The following is a 23,028-nucleotide window of genomic DNA, read 5'->3' on the forward strand; positions in this document are numbered from 1 at the left end:
TATTTTGATTTACATTTATAAACAAAGTGGTTTTACTTGGAGAATAATGAACTTAGTCACTCTCATAGGTAGGGCTAGCTGTTACTGTCATTCAATATATAAAATTACTATTAAGAAATCACCTAGAGATAATATTATGAAAGTAAATGTAGTGAATTCATTGTGGATTTACTTTTTAATTCTTTACAAGCTTTCCTGATAGCAATACTAATTAACTTTAAATATGCTGTGCGTCAAGTCCCTTTTTCTAAAGAGATTAGAGATTAATCTCTAAGCTATTTGTAAATTACTATGCCTTTTCATTGTGAAGTGTTTAGTTGAAATGCTGTTTTAAGAAAAGGGTTATAGATTATAAATGGCTTCAGTAATTATTTTATTTCCCTGTCATTCTACCAGTTTTATAGTAATACGTGACTTTAATTTTCTTTTTACTGGCAATATAAATGAGATCTAAGAGATGAAGCATTATTTTGAAACAAGTTTAATTTAACTGACCCAGCATGACTTGGAATCCATGCTGCCCATGATCCTTTTATGATTAGGTACTAAAGAAGAATCTGTAATGTGAATATTTTTCTTTTATTTCTTCACCATGGGATTCACTCTCCTTGTGATAAAATCTCATCTGGTGTGCCAGTCAGTTTCATCAACAAATGGGAATGCAAAGCTTTTTAGTAAAACTAATGACCTTATATAACAACAACAAAAACCCCACACAATTCAAATTGTATTTTAATATCTTTGTGTTCAGAGAAATTGATAGCCTAGAGATCAGTATGTGCTAATTTACAGTCCTGTAAAAGGCTGTGATGTTCATCCCATTTTTAAAACTGCTAAGATGAACAAGTCTAACTATTTCAAATTTCATAGGGTTTTGTAAACTTCTCTCAGTGCCAAGAAAGCAAGCCACCTGGCAGTTTCTTAAAACAGTGAGACAATGCTTAGGAATATGCACCATAATTGACTGTTTGTATTTCAACTGAAACTGGCTCACATTTACATGAGATGAGAGCATTTTTATCCTAGTTACATTGCTCGCTGTTTCTTATGATTATATTCTCATACTGCAGATTATATTCTTATGCGGCAACCATCCTGGTGGTTATTGAGCAGATGTAGTGTATTTTAACATATTGACAAATACTATTTTTCTTGAAAGTGTAAAAATGATTCAGAGAAATATTTGCTATTTTAGGTAGCATTCAAGTTAGACTATTAGGTTCATTAGCTGAATTTCCTAAGATTCACAAGTTAAATGTAGGAAGTTAAGTGTAGTTACAGTAGAGTGTTTTAAGTGGCAAAGATGTACAGAAACAACTTTGTGAATTTGGGTCAGTTGAGTTTAGATAAGAAACCTATATTAAAGAAGGGACTCTTGCTATAATTAAAGCAATAAAGAAATATGGATTCAGTTCAGTCGGTCACTCATGTCTGACTCTTTGCGACCCCATGGACTGCAGCATGCCAGGCTTCCCTGTCCATCACCAACTCCCGGAGCTTACTCAACTCATGTCCATGAAGTCGGTGACACCATCCAGCCATCTCATCCTCTGTCATCCCCTTCTCCTCCTGCCTTCAATCTTTCCCAGCAGCAGGGTCTTTTCCAATGAATCAGTTCTTCACATCAGGTGGCCAAAGTATTGGAGTTTCATCTTCAGCATCAGTCCTTCCAATGAACATTCAAGACTGATTTCCTTTAGGATGGACTGGTTTGATCTCTTTGCAGTCCAAGAGACTCTTAAGAGTCTTCTCCAACACCACAGTTCAAAAGCATCAATTCTTTGGCGCTCAGCTCTCTTTATAGTCTAACTCTCACATCCATACATGATTACTGGAAGTATGGATTAGGAAACAATAAAAGATACTTTTGTGTACTATGTCTTCCAAAGAAGAAAAAAAAAGGAGAGCGAATGCGTTGAGTATAAAACACAAAGGCAAGTTTGAAAAGCATATCTAGATGTGAAAATAGAGGATTAGGTCAAAGCTACAAGAGAACTTGTAGGGCTACAGTTTGTATTTAATGAAAATTATTGAAAAGGATGTGTTCTCTGAAAGATTAAACTTCTTGTAACCTACATGGAATTCTTACTGATTCCAGTTTCTCTGAAGCATATTTAATTCCTAATTTAATACAGCAGATTTGAATCTCATTATCAGTGGAGTGCATTTAATTGAAATCAATTGATTTAAACAACTAGTCAGGAAATCTCAGTTTAATCTCCTTTTCTTCCTCTGGGAACATTCATCTACTTATATTTATTCTCAAAGGTAGCAAAAGTCTGATTCAAAAGGAGATATACTACACATTTTCATTAAATTGATTGTTTAAGTACTAATGAGGTTAATTTTACAGATACGCTGTAAAATTGCATTGTGCTTTGAACACTGCTTTCACCAAGGCTAGTTAAAGTCAGTTCAGTCACTTAGACGTGTCTGACTCTTTGCGATCCCATGGACTGCAGCACACCAGGCCTCCCTGTCCATCACCAATTCCCAGAGTTTGCTCAAACTCATGTTCATCGAGTCAGTGATGCCATCCAACCATCTCATCTTCTGTCATCCCCTTTTCCTTCTGCTTTCAATCTCCCAGCAACAGGGTCATTTCCAATAAGTCAGTTCTTCGCATCAGGTGGCCAAAGTATTGGAGCTTCAGCTTCAGCATCCGTCCTTCCAGTGAATATTTAGGACTGATTTCCTTCAAGATTGTCTGGTTTGAGCTCTTTGCAGTCCAAGGGACTTTCAAGAATCTTCTCCAACACCACAGTTCCAAAGCATCACTTCTTCGGTGCTCAGCTTTCTTTATGGTTCAACTCCACATTCATACATGAATTAAAGTCAGTAGTTCTAAACTGTAAGATTCTAAAATAATTTCCAAATCAAAGATTTATCATATTTAGGGGATATTTTGTCATACTGTAATAGAAACACATTGGCCAGTCCTAAGAATAATAAATATATAAAGTTTTATATTTAACTAAAATAATATTGGTATAATTATTTTCATAAATGTAAGGTGTGTGTGTGTGTGTCTGTGTGTGTGTCCTTAGTCGCTCAGTTATCTCTGACTCTTTGTGACCCCATGGGCTGTAGCCCGGCAGGCTCCTTTGTCCATGGGGATTCTCCAGGCAAGAATACTTGAGTGTGTTGCCATGCCCTCCTGCAGGGGATCTTCCCAACCCAGGGATCAAACCCAGGTCTCCTGCATTGCAGGCAGATTCTTTACCATCTGAGCCACACAGGGAGACCCAAGAATACTGAAGTGGGTAGTCTATTGCTTCTCCAGGGGGACTTTCTGACCCAGAAATCAAACTGGGTTCTCCTGTATTGCAGGCGGATTCTTTACCAGCTGAGCTACCAGGGAAGTCCTAAAAATAAGGTAATGCACTTTATTATGCCTCAAGTTAACTCTTTATAGATATATATCATTATCTCTACAAAGTACAACTTTCTGATAATTAATGAGGTAATTATAGGACTATGTGTGCTTAGTCGCTCAGTCATGTCTTTATGTGACCCTGTGGACTGTAGCCCCACAGCCTGCTCTGTCTGGCCATGTGGATTCTCCATGCAAGAATATTGGAGTGGGTTGTCATGCCCTCCTCCAGGGGATCTTCCCAACCCAGGGATCAAACCCAGGTCTCCCGCACTGCAGGTAGATTCTTTACCAGCTGAGCTACCAGGGAACCCAATGCTATGGAAACATCTTTAATATTTTTTTTAATACTGTATGCTAATATATGTTAATTGTGAATAATTTGAACAAAACAGAGAAAACTATTTTCATAATTCTCCTTCATTTCCCCTAGAGATAACCAATATTACCACTTGGAATAGAGCCTTTCAGATTTGTTATATATTAGTGATGTGATCTCATAATATATGTACTGTTTTATATTATTTATTTTTTAAGGACACATACACACACATCCACACACAGATTATCCCTTTTAAGATTTATGGATCTATGTCACCTTTATAAGAACTACATAGAATCTTTTTGCATGAATGTGTTATAATTTATTTTGCCAGTCCTTACTAGGAATGAGTGTTCAGTTTATTAGTTTATTTCTAATTTCCTTAATATTATTCACAGAGTAGCATTGAATTTCCATGTACTTAAATCTTTGCCTCTTTGTTCAAATATTTCCTTAAGATAAAGTCTCAAAAGTGATATTGCTAGATCAAAGTAGACACATCTTTAACATTTTAAAACATTTATCACATTGCCTTCTGGAAAAATTGGTCCATTTTATACTAATCTAACATTATACAAAAATTCCCTTTTCTCTATAACCTGACATCTTTTTTAACCTATAATAATCTGGTATGCAAATTAATAAATTTATTTGTGTATCAAGTATTTGTGTTTGAGCATCTTTTCCTTAATTTTGAAACAGTTGTATAATTTTGTGAATTTATCTTTTCCAAAATTAGTTTGTGAGCAAATTTTATAAATTAAGAAACATATATCAAATATTTTTCAGTTTGAGAATTAAAAAAAAACTGGATACAGTTTTAAGCTTTTTTGTGCTCATACCTACCAGTCTTTTCTTCTGTGTCTTGTGTGGCCTTGATTTATTTAAGAAGAGATCTTCCCCACCCCAAACTATAGAAATATACGATTACATCTTTTCTAGTACTTCTAAACCCTATTGTATCTTTAATCCATCTAAAATAATTATTAGGTCTGGCATGAAAGAGAAATTAACTTATATTTTTGTTCAAATGAATAGTGAATTTTTCAACACTAATACTTGACTAATATATTATTTCCTTTGTTATTTTAAATGCCACTTCCACCCTACCCCTTGAAACAATTCCACTGGACTTTTCATTAGAATTTTATTGTATTTATCTACTAATTAGTATAGCACTTGAATTTTACCAACATTATCTTTCCAGTAATTTTTTAATGTTTTCATTTATTTGATCCTCTTTTTCAACTTTATATGAAATAAAATTTTATGCATAATTTTTACATGTATCTCGTTAAATTTATTCTTGGCTTGTTTACAATATCTGTTGTTAATTTGAATGGGTTTCTCTCACTTCTACTCATCCCTGCCATTACATTTAGAAGCAAATTGTTGTTTAAGAAAGCTATTAATTTTTTATATTTATACTTTATTTTGCCACCATCTCTTTTATTATTTCTAATAATTTTCAGTTGATTCTTTTGAATTTTCTAGGTAAATAATTATCACCTCTGTGACTAGTAATGATCTTTCACTTCATTTATCATATATTATGCTTAATTTCTTATGCTTGTTTTATGCTTTGATCGAAGTACCCAGAGTCATGTTAAAATGTAGAATAAATATTAGCCTTTTATTTTGTTACTTTTAAAATTTTAATGAGAATTCTTCTAAATCTTTACCAGTTGGTATGACCTTTCCTTTAGGATTCTGAAATAGGATTTTGATCATGTAAAGGAAGTTACCTTCTTTTTCAGTTTACTGAGTGTTTTCTTTGGAATTAATATTGTATTACCTTGGAGGAATTTATAGGTAGGATCATATTGTTTTTCTCTTTTAGCTTATTTATTTACTGGGTTACATTGATGGCTTTCTTAGTGCTGATACATTCTTATATTTCTGTAATAAACCTGATTTTTTAAAAACTTGATTACTTTTTAAAATATTGCTATATTTTACTTTATTCATAAGTAAGATGGATCTATAATTCACTCCTTTGGAGTTTTATGTTTTTCAGAGGAATTTAGCATGCTTTATTTCCTTTGATCCTTGAGATAACTCTATGAGTTAGACCAGAAATTATTACATTATTCTAATAAATAAAAACAACAGATATCGAACTTTTTGCCTGTCATAAAGTCATGAAAGTAGGTGGTGATGGTAACTAAAATCAGTTAGTCCCCAATCCAATGCTTTGGGGAGAATACAGTAATTTCTATAAGTAAGGTATTTGAATTTTTAGGACTTTGAATTTTATTATCTCAAATAAAAACTGTCCCTATATAGTTTCTTTTTACATTTTTCTAAATTAAGACAATAGATTTGTTTTTGTTTTGACTATGGAGCCTTCACTGGGTATCAGGGAGCCTTCACCCTAAAGGAGTCTCTGTGCTGAAAATATACATTCTCTGAGATCTGCCATCTGTGTGTTGCACATGGACAGATGCTAATGTTCAGTTAAACCAAGGTAATACAATAAGGATTAAAGTATTAGATGCTACTAACCCATTCAGAAGTTATGGATAAAACTTGAAACCTTTAATCAGATTCATCTTGATGTTCAAGTCAAGTTCACATATTTCATTATTATCATAAGAGAAAAATATTAAGGATGCATTTTTACATTGCATTAGGTCTATTTTATATGTGGTTCAGGAATCTGCCTTATAGAAAGTTTAGAGATTGCACTTCAGAATCTATTACAGAAGAAATATTCAACTAGGAAATTTTAAAATAACTTAAGTATAAATTTTAGAACCTATAAAACTTAATGCAAATGCAAGAATGGCCCATTTGTTGATATACATTTATTTATTAAATGAAGGCTAGACTTCTCCACGTGTAGAGAAAAATGGATTTAGACTATAAATGAATTGTATTTTAGCTTTGAATAGAATTATGCTGTTATATTGACATTTAATCTTTATGTTCAGAGTCACACACATTTAGAAAATGTTTCATAAAGTAAATTTATTGTTTTTAAATCTCTTGTAAGATATTTTTCTCTTAATGAGAAACCTAAACATGTTAATTTCTATATAGTCCAATGGCACTTATCTACCTCTAAAACATGCCACTAGTAGCTATGTATTGTATATTTAGCCCAATTGAAATTTATAAATGATGTATAAAGTCTTAAATCTGTTCTTATCAAATGTTGCACAGAAAAATCATGAATTCTTGGAATATGATCATTTTTCAAATTCTATTTCATCAATTCAACTTTATGCTCTGAAGCAAGGCTGACTATAACCTTATTTCCACTTAAGCTAATATAGCTCTGAATGAGATTCTGTTTTAAATTGAGATTTAATTGATAAATTCATTGTATTGGTTTTGGATGTGCAACATAATGATTTGATGTATGTATATGTTGTGAAATGATTACCAGAATAAGTTTAGTTAACATCTATCACTGTGCATATTTAAAATTTGTTTTTCTTGTGATGAGAACTGTTAAGATCTACTCTCCTAGCAAATTTCAAGTTTTACATGATTTTATTTTTAAAAATCACATCTGTTTCTGAAACTCAGCTCCAATAACACCCTATGGTAACAAATGGTAGAACTCACATAGTATTGAAACATATTGGGTATTTCCTTTTCAGTTTTAAATTTGTTTTATTCAGATTTGGATGACTGGAGACTATGTTTAAATTCCACATTGACTGAAATCAATGTAAATAATATAATAGTGTCTCATATTTGATGGTAAATATTACCATTAAAAATTGAAAAGTCAAAATGAAGCAGAAACTATTCTGTGAGCTGGTTGTTTAGCACACAAAGGAAAATGGGAATTTTTTTCAGCAACATTTTTGAAATGAACTTAATAATGTTCCATTCCTATTGAATTTTAATTTTTCAGAAAATTTAGTTTAAGTATATGCAACATTAGTTTGGAATGAAAAAACAAAATTATGCATAGATTTTAATGCCTCTCCTGGAAGAAGCACAAGCTGGAATCAAGATTGCTGGGAGAAATATCAATAACCTCAGATATGCAGATGACACCACCCTTATGGCAGAAAGTGAAGAGGAACTAAAAAGCCTCTTGGTGAAAGTGAAAGAGGAGTGAAAAAGTTGGCTTAAAGCTCAACATTCAGAAAACGAAGATCATGACATCAGGTCCCATCACTTCATGGGAAATAGATGGGGAAACAGTGGAAACAGTGTCAGACTTTATTTTTGGGGGCTCCAAAATCACTACAGATGGTGACTGCAGCCATGAAAGTAAAAGACGCTTACTCCTTGGAAGAAAAGTTATGACCAACCTAGATAGCATATTGAAAAGCAGATATATTACTTTGCCAACAAAGGTCCTTCTAGTCAAGGCTATGGTTTTTCCAGTGGTCATGTATGGATGTGAGAGTTGGATTGTGAAGAAAGCTGAGCGCCAAAGAATTGATGCTTTTGAACTGTGGTGCTGGAGAAGACTCTTGAGAGTCCCTTGGACTGTAAGGAGATCCAACCAGTCCATTCTAAAGGAGATCAGCCCTGGATGTTCTTTGGTAGGAATGATGCTAAAGCTGAAACTCCGGTACTTTGGCCACCTCATGGGAAGAGTTGACTCATTGGAAAAGACTCAGATGCTGGGAGGGATTGGGGGCAGGAGGAGAAGGGGATGACAGAGGATGAGATGGCTGGATGGCGTCACCGACTTGATGGACGTGAGTTTGAGTGAACTCTGGGAGATGGTGATGGACAGGGAGGCCTGGCGTGCTGCAATTCATGGGGTTGCAAAGAGTTGGACACAACCGAGCGACTGAACTGAACTGAATTAAATATCAATTTCTTGATGGATGCCCGAATTAAGCATCAATATATGGTTATACCTATGAAATAATTAGGGCATTCTTTTGGGTTGGTGAAAAGGTTCATTTGGGTTTTTCTGTAAGATGTTACAGAAAAACCTGAACGAGCCTTTTGGCCAACCCAATATTTGATCCCTGCAATAGGACCCTGAAAGAGATGTGTTAGCAATATAGTTGTTAAAACCATATTTTACATATTCTTCATTACAGACTTTCTTATTATAGGGACCATGACATGCTGCCTTCTCTAAAGAGCATCTGATTAATCCTCATACCAGAAACAATGGAGTTGGCTCTGGCATAAGTTCAGCCAGGATTCCTGGGCCTGCTGTGTAGGGAGTCTCGTGAGGAAGGACAGAATCCTATCTCGGTCTCCAGGCCCACTTGGTTCTTGGCACCTCTGTTGAGAGTTGCACAGGCTACCAATGAATTTTAAATGTAGTGTTTGAGTGTGAGGTGGACATCTGTCTTAGAGATATAGGATTGGTAGCAGCATGTCCTTCTTCAGAAGCCATTGAATAATTGTCAGATGACCTTTATTGGTGTCCCCTTCATTTCATTCTTATGGGTGCTGCCAAGACACAGTAGGGTAACAAAGTCCCCTGGTACTTATAATAAGCAAAAACATATACTTCATGTAGCAGTTGGATTAGTTCAAAACAGTCAAGTTTTTTTTTTTTTTTTAATCATTTTGAGGGCAAGACACCCTGCCCGCCCCCCCAACTCCTGATAGAGGTTATGTGAAAACAGTCATGTTTTTTACTAGAAAAATGGGATCATTGATGTACCTTGTAACTATATATGAAGTAGTGGATTGTAAAGGATGCAAGAGGAGATTGGCAAGATTTAAGTGAGAAACAAGGCCTTTCCCATGAAGGCAGTTTACACTATACAGGAACATCTATACTTGTGTCCTTGCAGGGAAATAAGAGTTGAAAATAGAAAGTCCATCAGGTAGTGAGGTTTGATAATAAATAGTCACAGGGTTTGTGCCCTTATTCTGTGGGGGAAACAGAGATGACAGGAATCAATGGAATAATAGAATGATCGGACATCTAGAGACATAGGCTTCCAGCCTTTATTGACCTGCAGCCATATCTCCTCACCCATATGGGTTTAATTTCTGTACAAGTGAAAAAATAATTCCAAACAGGTGAATAATCTTTGATTTTATCTATGTGCATTGATCTATGTGCAATGAAAAGTCAGAGATTTTTAATTAGGTTTATAATTTTGCCTCTTGAATGAATCACAGAGATGAAGGTATATAGAATAAAGTTCAAGAAGAGGTAATTCATCTTTAGTCCACTGTTGTTGAACAAACATCATACATAATATTTAAAATATATAAATCAGGTTATAGTGTTCTTGAAGTTGTGATCTGGAAAGGATTGTTGTTGTTCAGTTACTAAATCATGTGTGACTCTTTGTGGCACCATGGACTATAGTGCTTGGGTTTCCCAAGTGACGCAGTGGTAAAGAATCTGCCTGCTAATGTAGGACATGCAAGAGACGCAGGTTTGATCCCTGGTTTGGGAAGATCTCCTGCATGGCAACCCACTCCAGTATTCTTGCCTGGAGAATCCCATGGACAGAGGAATGGCGGGCTATCATCTACAGGGTCACAGAGTTGGACACGACTGAACACGCAGCACACATGGACTGGACAGCGTACCAGGTTTCTCTGTCCTTCACTGTCTCCCGGAGTTTCTCAGACTCATATCCATTGAGTCGGCTGAAAAGGATATTTTGGTATTATTTACTGTTATTCTTACCATTTCTTTGAGTTGGTTTCTTCCTAATTTTGTTGAAAATTTCAAACCAAAGCATTTTTAGTCTAGAGATGGTCTACAGAATGGTCTAGAGAGTAAGGAAGCCTCTTTTCTCAAAATGAAACTAATAGAATATGACTCTATAATCTTGCTTCTGCTGCTCCAGTTATTTTAGGAGGCATTATAAAAATGTTAGCCTATTAAAAATCTAGTACTATTGCGGTTGATAAAGTGCTTTGCAGTCTATTAGCAGTTACTATGAGAACATGGCAACAGGGCTTTGGTGTGACTAAACCCACCGATGCCATCTTCTGGGTTCCTGCAGCAAAATCTTACAAGCCGCACAGTTAGTGGCCAGGTCTTTCTCAGAATAATGGAGTCACAGGTAGGGTTGTGTTATTTAAGACTTTCCCCATGGCATGAAGTTATAGTGTAGCTCCATGTGAAAGTTGTATTTGTTTTCTTGTAAAATGGCAGTGATTTTAAAAACTATTTTACCTAAGACTTTTATAGATTTTGAACAATTTAAAGCTTAGTTTTTTTCTTGTCCAGTTTTAAATATCTCAATAAATGCCCTAGTGATAAAGATATAATTTAAGTATACTTAATTACTGGTACTTCCTTTTAAATACTGCCTCATCAGCTCTTATGCCGCTTTATGGTCTTGGTTCTCAAACATCCTCAATGTTGTTTAAAGCTGTTTTTATTTATTTAAAAGCATTTGTTACATGTTTTGTTTGACTTGTTACATTTGATGATTTTGTCATTATTCTACTTACAAATTTCATCAGTTATAAAAGCTATACTTTAAAAGTATGATGGAAAGAGAGCATTTATTCAAGGTGCCATTAGTGTTGGGATTAATAAATTTTAAAGAACTAATCACTGGGATGGTGCTAGCACATAGTAAGTAGGTGCTCAGTTAATCTTTGCAAAAATGAGTACTGTATTTTCAACTAATTCATGGAACATGTATAATGAGCATCATATCTATAGAAAAGCCCTAACTGGGTAGAAACCTTGCCATCAGTAGAGCCTGAGATAATCACTTTTACTTAGAGTCATGTCATAATGAATTCTAATGAGTGAATGATGGCAGTGAGATATAGCACAACAGAAAGCTTCCTCTGTTCAACAAAACAAATAAAAGGTACTAAGAACCCACACTGAAATGGACTCTTTCTACATTTTATTCCATCTTTGCCTTTAGAAAATCAACATTTTTGCTTTCAGATTAGGAGAGTCATTTAAGATGTGTCATTAAAAAAATGTATAGAGGATCACTGCCTTCCTATAACTCAGTGCATTTCTTAACACCACCACCACATATACACAGTGGAGTAGTCTTCTTAAAGGGGATGACTTCAGTGCATTTTGTTAAAGGAATCACCTTTTACAAATGAAATGTAACATTAAATACAGACATAAAACTTAATTTGGTGATAGATATGTGCATGCATAACTTCGCATTGCCTTTAGTTGATTCTCTTGAATTATAAGATGGTGTAGAGAATGAACACTTTCTTAATGGATACTAAAATTCAGCTTCTTAGCAACGAGGCTTAGTGAGAACCACGAGGCTGAGCCCGTGGTTCACAGACCTTGGGTCAGACTTCAACCGCTTCTCAGCAGTGTGTCTCAGGACCTCATTGTCCCACACAGTGACATTAGGTGGGTCACAGGGTGCTCATCATAAGGAAGTGATGTCACCTGTTTGTGACTTTGCATTAAGTAGTTTGAGTTTACTGTGAGAAAATAGCTTTGGATATGTTAATGTGAAAAGAATGATGTGATTCTACAGTTGCAATCTTCCTTTATTTGAAACTTGAAGGCAACAGACGTAGCGAGGACACCAGCTTTGCCTCTCGAGTTCTGTGTGAAGAGTTAGGCCTGGCGTAGGGGGCTGGATTTTTTTCTAGACTACTTAACTGCCCGGCATGATTGTGCATTTGGGCATAGGCCCATTGGACAGGACACTCTAGATATAAGTATACATTACATACAATACGTACATCGAATGCATACACTACCCTTGGAATCCATTTCTTAAACTGTCACCAATATAAGCCAATAAAACCAGTAATATGAGGGTAGCCTTCTCTTGACTTATTACTCTCAATCTCTGCCTGCTTTTTCATTCTCATCTGTGGCCACACTGCCCCTCACTTATTGTACTATAGTTATCCTGATCCTCTTTCCCACCGATGGAACTTTGCATCTGCTCTTCTTTCCTGGAACTCTTTGCTTCCAACTGTTTTCAGGTTGCAGTTTGGTTGTCACCCCTGTCAGCATCCTCACCATTTTGAAGACAACATGAACCATTCTCTTATTAAAGTTACCAGCGAATATCTTAATGACTGAATCCAGTAAGCCATTTTAACATCTTATTTTCCAGACCTGCTCCTTCAAATCTGTTGCTTGCTTTTCTGTGAGACTCATGCTCCTGGTTCTTTTACCCCTTAGCCTGTTTTTTTTTTTTTTTGCTTTAGGTCTTCTCCTCTTCCCAGCCTCTTGACCTAGGTGGCCTGTGGTCATCTGAAATCCACCATAACACAAAGTAAACTTACTTCCTCTTCAACTTTACCTCTCCTTGTATTTCCTATGTGTTAACAGTATTTCCATTCACCTTTCATTCAAGCCAGAAACCTAGGAGTCATCCTAGATTGAGTCAAGAACTTCTGATTTTACCTCCTGTTTCTCGATACTTCTCACTTCCCTCCATTCCTTTTGTTAGTGATCTATGTCAGGACATCACATCTCTTTCCTTTAATGCTGTAGTACTCACCTACTGTACCATCTTCAGTTTCGTCTGTATCAAATCCTTCAAGTGCACATCTAAAGTGATCTGTGTAAGATAAAGATGAGACTTTATCGGTTGCTCCAAAAAACTCTTAAATGTGTTGATCCTTAGCATGAAGGATTGTTTGTTGAATGAATAAATGAAGAATGGGACCAGCGTCCATTGTTGGGGCTTATTTGGGTCCTAGATTATATTGTCTGCAATCCCTTGAAGGTTTCATGTATCAACTAAACCTTTTCTGAATTTTGCTTGGAAGTTCGTAAAACTGGGATGAATATCATTAGTATGGGATTATAGTTCATAGGTTATCTGTAAGAACAAGAGAGGCTTCCTGTGGTGAAAATAAGGTTTATGTGCCTATATTTTTCTTTGTCTTTTAGTTATAGTCTATTAAATTTTTATTTGGAGACTTTCTTAGGAGAACTATTCAGAAATAAATGTTTTTCCCCCTCTTTTACTAAAAAAGAAAAGTGAATGTCACTTTAGTGTATCTGCATTTATGTAGCTGAATTTCTGTATTATGAAACAAGATTCGAATAACAGTTTGACAACTGGTGTTTTGATTGCTATTCTTAAAGGTTTTGTAAATTTGTTTTATTTTAATGAAGAACCATCATTCTCTTAACAGCTTACCAAAAAAAATGGAAAGAATATATTGCATTACAATTAGTTGCTTAAATATGCTAATCAGGTCAGAGGTAGGAAAACATGGGTATTTTCCTTTACTCTTAAATTTTTGTACAGTGCTTCAATATGCTCTTTTTTTGTGATAAAATAAACATAACATGTTTACCATTTTAAAATGTACAGTTCTATGGCATTGTGTGCATTCACATTTTTGTACTGCTTTAGTATACTTTTTAAAAATTATTATATGGAAATAATTCATTATTGAGACCCAAAACTGTACTTACATTAAATAAGCAAAGTTCCCTGTGGGGCTTAGCAATGTGTTCTGATGAAAAATGATTTTGTTTGCTGAGTTTTGTTAAGGAACTTGCAGCATATCTGGCCTTACTGGATTCAGAGAGCAAATGCCAATGGGAATTTATGGAAACAGGTTTATTAATTTGATTTATTTAAACATTTTCCCCCCATTTCAGTGTAATAAAACACATTTAAAGAGCTATAAATAATTTATTCTTTTCTGTAATATATGTAATATATATATGTATTTATTTGCTCATTTGGAGGCTTGTAATAACTTTGCATTTTGTCCTTTGTGAGATGACAACCTAAGATCATATCTTTTCCACTAGTTCTAAGTTTTAAGCCATTTTAGGTTAAGTTTTATAATTATGTAAAAGTTACAGGTCAAGGCAAGAAATAAGCATTATGAGGCAGATGGATTCTTTTATAGGGTAGATATAAAACATTTATTTCTTGAAGACTTACCTTCCTAGGAGAGAAAATTTTGATATAAGAAGATATCACCATAAAGAAGAGAGGCTTATACGAGAAAGCTTTTCTGATAGCAGTAGTTTTGTTCTCATAAACAAATAATGGCTGAAGCCAAGAGTGGTGCTTAGACTATTGGGAAGAATGGTATAATACCATGTATAGGGTACAGGACCTATAGATGTACATTCAGAGGAACACTGATTTCCCATTTAGGCTTTGTTACAAACTATTATAGGTTTTATAACTCTGTTGACAATCATCTTATTTGGAACATGATATGCTTATATAAAAATAATTTTTAATGTGAAATCTCTCATTACTTAAAGGTCTAGTGAAATGGTAGTTTTGAAAGCTGAGTCACAGTTTAACTTACCATCACAATTCACAGCTTCTCTCAGTATTTTACTTGGTAGCTTAATCCCATCTCAGCAGTACCATTAGGTTCCTGCCTTGAAAGTGAGGGAAAATACAAACATCTGATTTTTCTGAGCATGTGGGCTGTGATGAATTTAAATGTGTTCAAATGTGTTTTAATAGTGCATCTGCGTATAAGCAGCTGAAAATTTATGGTTGTTTTTTATTATAAAAATGAGGAAATTGACCACTGTGGGGTAATTAAAAATAACAACTCTATAGAGAAATAGGAGTAAGTTTTTAAATGCCAGAGCACCAAGAGACAATATCTTCTAATCTAAATTGACTAATATATCTTTGTCACTTAAAGATCAGATATATATTTGAGTTAATGAATCATCCTCCCAACATCCCATAACTAAAGCAAATTCTGTTTCCTTTTTCCAGGCAAAGTTTTAGTCAAATGAATAATAAACCATCCTGCCTTTTTCTGAATCACAAGATAGGGAGACTCTTACAGGCAAAAGTGCAATTAAAAGAGATCCTAGAGAAGAGATTCTATCATGTTTTAAAAGAATGCCAGTGAAGGAAATAGCCTAGACTACTTTGGCTACACTTTTCAATGTTTAAAATAGTAATATCATATGGTTGTTTTTAAACATTTTCATTTTATCATTGAAGATTTGTTTTAAATGCTCATAGATCAGGAGTGAATCAACTTCCGGATAACCACCAATATCCTGGTTGGTGCATAATGACAGTCCTACGGAGACCAGATATATGAGGAAATGTTCCTCTCCCTTCAAAAAGGTTAACTTTACAAAAAATATTCATGAACATTTTCTCTTTTGAGTCTTACAATAATGCTTTATCATACTTAATGATCATTAGTTCCTACTTAAAAGCAGAAATTAAGATTCAGAGAGCCTAAGTCAGTTACCCAAGGTCACTAGTGAATGGAATAAAACCAACTTGAGACTAGTCATTTTTGCCCTAAGGACTGTACCTTTGGCTCTCTATACTTCACTGCCTCTTTGATATGCTTTATAAAATTGGCCACTATAAACATGCACGAAGGTCCTTTTGGGAAATTTGTTCCTGGGAAAATTGTCTGAATTGATAATGTGATTGGGAGCATTATTAATTTGAGTCTTTGGTCGGAACAGAAGAACCTCAAAAATTAGTGAAGTCATTCATATTTCTGTTTGGTTCTAAGCAGTATCTGTTAACAGCCTTATACTGAAATGTAGGTCTGAATCTCATAATGTTCATTTATTTTTATTTCTTTTTGAAGTATAGTTGATTTATAATGTTGTCTTAGTTTCTGGTGTACAGCAAATGATTCAGATACATATATAAACACATAATATATATTCTTTTTCATAGTGATTTATTATAGGAGTTTGAATATAGTTCCCTATGCTATACAGTAGGATCTTTTTGTTTATCTATTTTATATATAGTAGTTTGTATCTTCTAATCCCCAAATTCTAATTTATCCCTCCCCATCCCCTTAATCCTTTGGTAACCGGAAGTTGGTTTTCTGTCTGTGAGTCTGTTTCTGTTTTGTAAGTAAGTTCATTTGTATTGGGCTTCCCTTGTGGCTCAACTGGTAAAGTATCCACCTACAATGCAGGAGACCTGGGTTCGATCCCTGGGTTGGGATGATCCCCTGGAGAAGGGAATGGCTACCCACTCCAGTATTCTGGCCTGGAGAATTCCATGGACTATATAGTCCATGGGGTCACAAAGAGTCAGACATGACTGAGCCACTTTCACTTCACACTTCATTTGTATCATATTTTAGATTTCACATATAAGTGATATCATATGGTATTTGTCTTTTCTTTCTGACTTAACTTCACTTAGTATGATAATCTCTAGGTCTACGCATGTTGCTACAAATGGCATTATTTTATTAATACTGAGTAGTATTCCAGTGTATATATTTATATATACCAACTCTTCTTTATCCATTCCTCTGTCTATGGACACGTGGGTTACTACTCTATCTTGGCTGTTGTAAATAGTGGTACTCTGACCATTGGGGTGCATGTATCATTTTGAATTATAGTTTTCTTTGGATATATACCCAGGAGTGGGATTGCCAAATCATAAAGCAATTCTATCATAATGTTCATTTAAATCATTTACTCTATTGTAATGTTATTGAAAGATTGCTCAAGTGAGAGTTATTGTTTACTGTTCATTCTGAATCTGACTTTCAAGATGCCTTTATTCTTTAAAATAGTTTGAGGAAAAAAAAGTGATTTTTTTTGTTGTTGTTAAGCTATATTGTAAGGACTTTTTGATGTAATGTATGGTAAGGTAAAAAATTTTTTATTTGAACTAATTTTAAGTATAAAAATTAAACTGTAACAAAGTATAAATGAAGACAACTTTTTAAGGAAATTTAGCTTTATTTGTTTCATATATCTATAGGGACTGAGCAAGGTTATTTAAGTACAAACAGGTAGAGGATCTTAGGAAATCTGCTTTAACTAACAAATAAGAGTGATTTGTAGTTAATTTCATTTCAAAGAACACACAGACATTGAAAAAATGGGTTTTTCCTGAACCTAATATACACAATTTTGGGGAAAATTTCTTCTTTCTGAAACAATACAAAAGTAAAGTTTAGGCTAGCTTTTGTCCAAATAATCATAATATCTGAATGGAATCTGAGGCGTTCATAGAGTGTTACCGAATTTGTTTATTTTGTAAAGTAAATTGATTCATTATTTTCAAATTGTTTTACAGGATCCTGCAAACCAAAAATGTGGTGGAAGAAAGAAAACCGTGTCTTTCAGCAGCATGCCGTCGGAAAAGAAAATCAGCAGCGCAAGCGACTGCATCACTTTCATGCAGGCTGGCTGTGAACTGAAGAAAGTGCGGCCGAATTCGCGCATTTACAACCGGTTCTTCACTCTGGACACAGACCTGCAGGCTCTTCGCTGGGAACCTTCCAAGAAAGACCTCGAGAAAGCTAAGCTTGATATTTCTGCCATAAAAGAGATCCGACTGGGGAAAAACACGGAAACATTTAGAAACAATGGCCTTGCTGACCAGATTTGTGAGGATTGTGCCTTTTCCATACTCCACGGGGAAAACTACGAGTCTCTGGACTTAGTGGCCAATTCAGCGGACGTAGCAAACATCTGGGTGTCAGGATTGCGGTATCTGGTTTCTCGAAGTAAGCAACCCCTCGATTTTATGGAGGGCAACCAGAACACACCAAGGTTCATGTGGTTGAAGACAGTGTTTGAAGCAGCAGATATCGATGGGAATGGGATTATGTTGGAAGACACCTCTGTAGAGTTAATAAAACAACTCAACCCTACCCTGAAGGAGTCCAAGATTAGGCTAAAATTTAAAGAAATCCAGAAGAGCAAAGAAAAACTGACAACTCGAGTGACGGAAGAGGAGTTTTGCGAAGCTTTTTGTGAACTTTGCACCAGGCCGGAAGTGTATTTCTTACTTGTGCAGATATCAAAAAACAAAGAATATTTGGATGCCAATGATCTCATGCTTTTTTTGGAAGCTGAGCAAGGAGTCACCCATATCACTGAGGACATGTGCTTAGACATTATTCGGAGATATGAACTTTCTGAAGAAGGACGTCAGAAAGGGTTTCTTGCAATTGATGGCTTTACCCAGTATTTGTTGTCATCAGAATGTAACATTTTTGATCCTGAACAAAGTAAGGTTGCCCAAGACATGACCCAGCCTTTATCTCACTATTACATCAATGCCTCTCACAACACCTATCTCATTGAAGACCAGTTCAGAGGACCAGCTGATATTAATGGGTATGTTAGAGCTTTGAAAATGGGCTGTCGCAGCATTGAACTTGATGTAAATGATGGCTCAGACAACGAACCGATCCTTTGTAATCGAAACAACATGACAACACACCTTTCCTTTCGAAGTGTCATAGAGGTGATAAATAAATTTGCCTTTGTGGCTTCTGAATACCCACTCATTCTTTGTTTGGGGAATCACTGCTCCCTACCACAGCAGAAGGTAATGGTCCAACAGATGAAAAAGGTCTTTGGCAGTAAACTCTATACTGAAGCACCTTTGCTGTCAGAATCCTACCTCCCATCACCAGAAAAATTAAAAAGAATGATCATTGTGAAAGGAAAGAAATTGCCTTCTGATACAGATGTTTTAGAAGGAGAAGTTACAGATGAAGATGAAGAAGCCGAAATGTCTCGAAGGATGTCAGTAGATTACAATGGTGAGCAGAAACAGATCTTGCTGTGTAGGGAGCTCTCTGACTTGGTATCTATCTGTAAATCTGTTCAGTACAGGGATTTTGAATTATCTATGAAAAGCCAAAACTATTGGGAAATTTGTTCATTTAGTGAAACAGAGGCCAGCCGAATTGCAAATGAATACCCAGAGGATTTTGTAAATTATAATAAGAAGTTCTTATCACGAATCTATCCAAGCGCCATGAGAATTGATTCCAGTAACCTGAATCCACAGGACTTTTGGAATTGTGGCTGTCAGATTGTGGCAATGAATTTTCAGACTCCAGGTCCAATGATGGACCTCCACACTGGCTGGTTTCTTCAGAATGGAGGCTGTGGTTACGTTCTAAGGCCGTCCATCATGCGAGATGAAGTTTCTTACTTCAGTGCGAACACAAAGGGCATTGTACCTGGGGTGTCTCCTCTAGTGCTTCATATTAAGATTATCAGTGGTCAGAACTTCCCAAAGCCCAAGGGAGCTTGTGCCAAAGGGGATGTCATAGATCCCTATGTGTGTATAGAGATACATGGAATTCCAGCGGACTGTTCAGAACAAAGAACTAAAACTGTACAACAAAACAGTGATAATCCTATTTTTGATGAGACATTTGAGTTTCAAGTGAACCTGCCTGAACTGGCCATGATCCGTTTTGTGGTTCTGGATGATGACTACATTGGGGATGAGTTTATAGGGCAATATACAATACCGTTTGAATGCTTGCAGCCTGGATATCGGCATGTTCCCCTCCGTTCCTTTGTGGGTGACATCATGGAGCATGTAACTCTTTTTGTCCACATAGCAATAACTAATAGAAGTGGAGGAGGAAAACCACAGAAGCGCAGCCTTTCAGTGAGAATGGGGAAGAAAGTTCGGGAGTGTACCATGCTCAGGAATATTGGTCTTAAAAACATAGATGACATCTTTAAGGTAGCTGTTCATCCCTTACGAGAAGCCATAGATATGAGAGAAAATATGCAGGTAGGAAATGTCCCATACTGTTCTTCCCTACCCCTCCTTCTTCTGATCTTTCTCTCACCAGTGAACGTTGAACATTGTGTTTTTACTAATGATCTGATTCCTCAAAAAATTATCACAGAGGGTGTATAAACCCATGTACTCTGAATTAAGTTCAGTATTGCCTGTGATAAAACATATATTTTAAAAAAACTTTTCTTGGAGTATAGTTGATTTACAATGTTGTTTTAGATTCAGATGTATAGCAAAGTGAATCAGTTATAAATATATGTATATCTATTCTTTTTTAGATCCTTTTTGTACATAGGCCGTCGAAGAGTATCGAGTAGAGTTCCCTGTGCTATTTAGTAGGTTGTTATTAGTTATCTATTTTATATATAGTAGTATGTAGTCAATTCCAATCTTCCAATTTAGCTCTCCCCTCTTACTCCACCCTGTAACCATAAGTTTTTTTTCCTACATTTGTAACTCTGCAAAACAGATATGTTTTATGTTTCTAATTGTGAATGCTTTGTTAAACCTGGTCTGAACTAAATCAACTAATAGAGAATCAATGTAGCAAAATGTTTTATATATACACTAAATGTCCTTGCTGCTGCTACTAAGTGGCTTCAGTGGTATCCAACTCTGTGCAACCCCATAGACGGCAGCCCACCAGGCTCCCCTGTCCCTGGGATTCTCCAGGCAACAACACTGGAGTGGGTTGCCATTTCCTCCTCCAATGGATGAAAGTGGAAAGTGAAAGTGAAGTCGCTCAGTCGTGTCCAACTCTTAGCAACCCAATGGACTGCAGCCCACCAGGCTCCTCTGTCCATGGGACTCTCCAGGCAAGAGTACTGGAGTGGGGTGCCATTGCCTTCTCCACTAAATGTCCTTAGTACACAGTAAATTGATATATGGGAATATGTATTTGAAACAATGAAAAAAATATATAAAATAGTATATGTGCATGTAATATACAAAATTTTATATATACAGACACATGCATACTAATTATAAGTATATATAAAAATATTTACAGATAAGAACATAGAAGGTATTTAAAGCCATATAAAACATGTAATGCCTGTTATTATTTTTTAGTTGTTTAAGTGTACAATAATAATAAATTATCTTCCATGAAACAAGTAAAAAACTAATAAAATTCAACAACACTAGTCGTCTCTTAGTGTTGTGCTTTAATTGAAAGGACATGGATTCTGGATTAAATTCTATCATTGTGTGATTTTTGAGCAAATTATTTAGGATATATGGTCGTCAGTTTTTTCCTCATAAGATGAGAAAAATAGTAATAATTACATCATAGGATTATTATGAGAATTAAATTAGAGAGAATGTAAATTACCCAGTCTCATCATATAGAAATTCAATTAAGTTTTCTTGCCTTCATTAATACTTATAATCAGAGATGGGTGAAAACTTTTTCTTTAATACTATTTAGTATACTTATTCTAGGCTCATGTTACTGAGAAACAATCAAACAACAAATGCTTAATAAGTTCCTACAAGGTACAAGGAGGTCTTGTTTGGCAGAAGCGGCAGCAGTCTGTGTATGAGAACAAAAAAGGAGAGGAATATTTTTCAATGCAGTTTATTTTATCCTTTAGTTAACATTTTAATAGTAACCACCAGAAATCCCTACATTCAAAATAGAAAACAAGCTTGAAGAGGTTAAGTAATTTTCCCAATATTGCATTTAATAAATGGGAATGTTGAGCTTTAAATACATAATTAGCCACCCCCAAAACCCAATAATCATTCATGATTCTCAGTCACCTAATGTGGAACAGCACACCATGACTTGGTGAAAACTTTATTTTTATATTATTTCACAGAGAAATTCTGGAATGGGCTTAAAATCAATTTTAAATTGCTATAATGGAAAATACTATATTACATACAAATACTTAGATTGTAAACTTATGATTGGCAGTGGGTTGCCTTAACCACTATTATAAAAGTAGGTTCCAAATATTAACGTTATCTATTGCATAGGAACCTGGAATGTCAGGTCCATGAATCAAGGCAAATTGGAAGTGGTCAAACAAGAGATGGCAAGAGTGAATGTCGACATTCTAGGAATCAGCAAACTGAAATGGACTGGAATGGGTGAATTTAACTCAGATGACCATTATATCTACTATGGCAGGCAGGAATCCCTCAGAAGAAATGGAGTGGCCATCATGGTCAACAAAAGAGTCTGAAATGCAGTACTTGGATGCAATCTCAAAAACGACAGAATGATCTCGGTTCGTTTCCAAGGCAAACCATTCAATATCACAGTAATCCAAGTCTATGCCCCAACCAGTAACGCTGAAGAAGCTGAAGTTGAATGGTTCTATGAAGACCTACAAGACCTTTTAGAACTAACACCCAAAAAAGATGTCCTCTTCATTATAGGGGACTGGAATGCAGAAGTAGGAAGTCAAGAAATACCTGGAGTAACAGGCAAATTTGGCCCTGGAATACGGAATGAAGCAGGGCAAAGACTAATAGAGTTTTGCCAAGAAAATGCACTGGTCATAACAAACACCCTCTTCCAACAACATAAGAGAAGACTCTATACATGGACATCACCAGATGGTCAACACCAAAATCAGATTGATTATATTCTTTGCAGCCAAAGATGGAGAAGTGCTATACAGTCAGCAAAAACAAGAGCAGGAGCTGACTGTGGCTCAGACCATGAACTCCTTATTGCCAAATTCAGACTTAAATTGAAGAAAGTGGGGAAAACCACTAGACCATTCAGGTATGATCTAAATCAAATCCCTTATGATTATACAGTGGAAGTGAGAAATAGATTTAAGGGCCTAGATCTGATAGATAGAGTGCCTGATGAACTATGGAATGAGGTTCATGACATTGTACAGGAGACAGGGATCAAGACCATTCCCATGGAAAAGAAATGCAAAAAGCAAAATGGCTGTCTGGGGAGGCCTTACTTACAAATAGCTGTG

General features: G+C 35.5%; 1 protein-coding gene and 1 long non-coding RNA gene across 6 annotated transcripts in view; one reads left to right on the top strand and one right to left on the bottom strand.

The window, feature by feature from the left end:
- The window catches only part of PLCL1 (phospholipase C like 1 (inactive)), a 366,630-nt gene that overhangs the window by 271,517 nt on the left and 72,085 nt on the right, over nt 1-23,028 (top strand). For 3 of the 5 annotated variants that reach the window (XM_061380875.1, XM_061380898.1, XM_061380884.1), the window contains exon 2: nt 17,597-20,071. In XM_061380875.1, the coding sequence (XP_061236859.1) occupies nt 17,597-20,071 (2,475 nt within the window). Of the gene's footprint in view, nt 1-3,330; nt 3,377-12,539; nt 12,648-17,596; nt 20,072-23,028 lie in introns of those variants that run through there. The other 2 variants (XM_061380893.1, XM_061380906.1) reach the window with 2 other exon arrangements.
- LOC133226879 (uncharacterized) overlaps nt 1-23,028 on the bottom strand; it is a 43,379-nt gene that overhangs the window by 16,179 nt on the left and 4,172 nt on the right. Inside the window, exon 2 of the long non-coding RNA XR_009729654.1 lies at nt 13,067-13,126. This is a non-coding gene — a long non-coding RNA (uncharacterized LOC133226879). The remainder of the gene's footprint in view (nt 1-13,066; nt 13,127-23,028) is intronic.

This window comes from Bos javanicus, chromosome 2, assembly GCF_032452875.1.
Source record: "Bos javanicus breed banteng chromosome 2, ARS-OSU_banteng_1.0, whole genome shotgun sequence".
Lineage (NCBI taxonomy): Eukaryota > Metazoa > Chordata > Mammalia > Artiodactyla > Bovidae > Bos > Bos javanicus.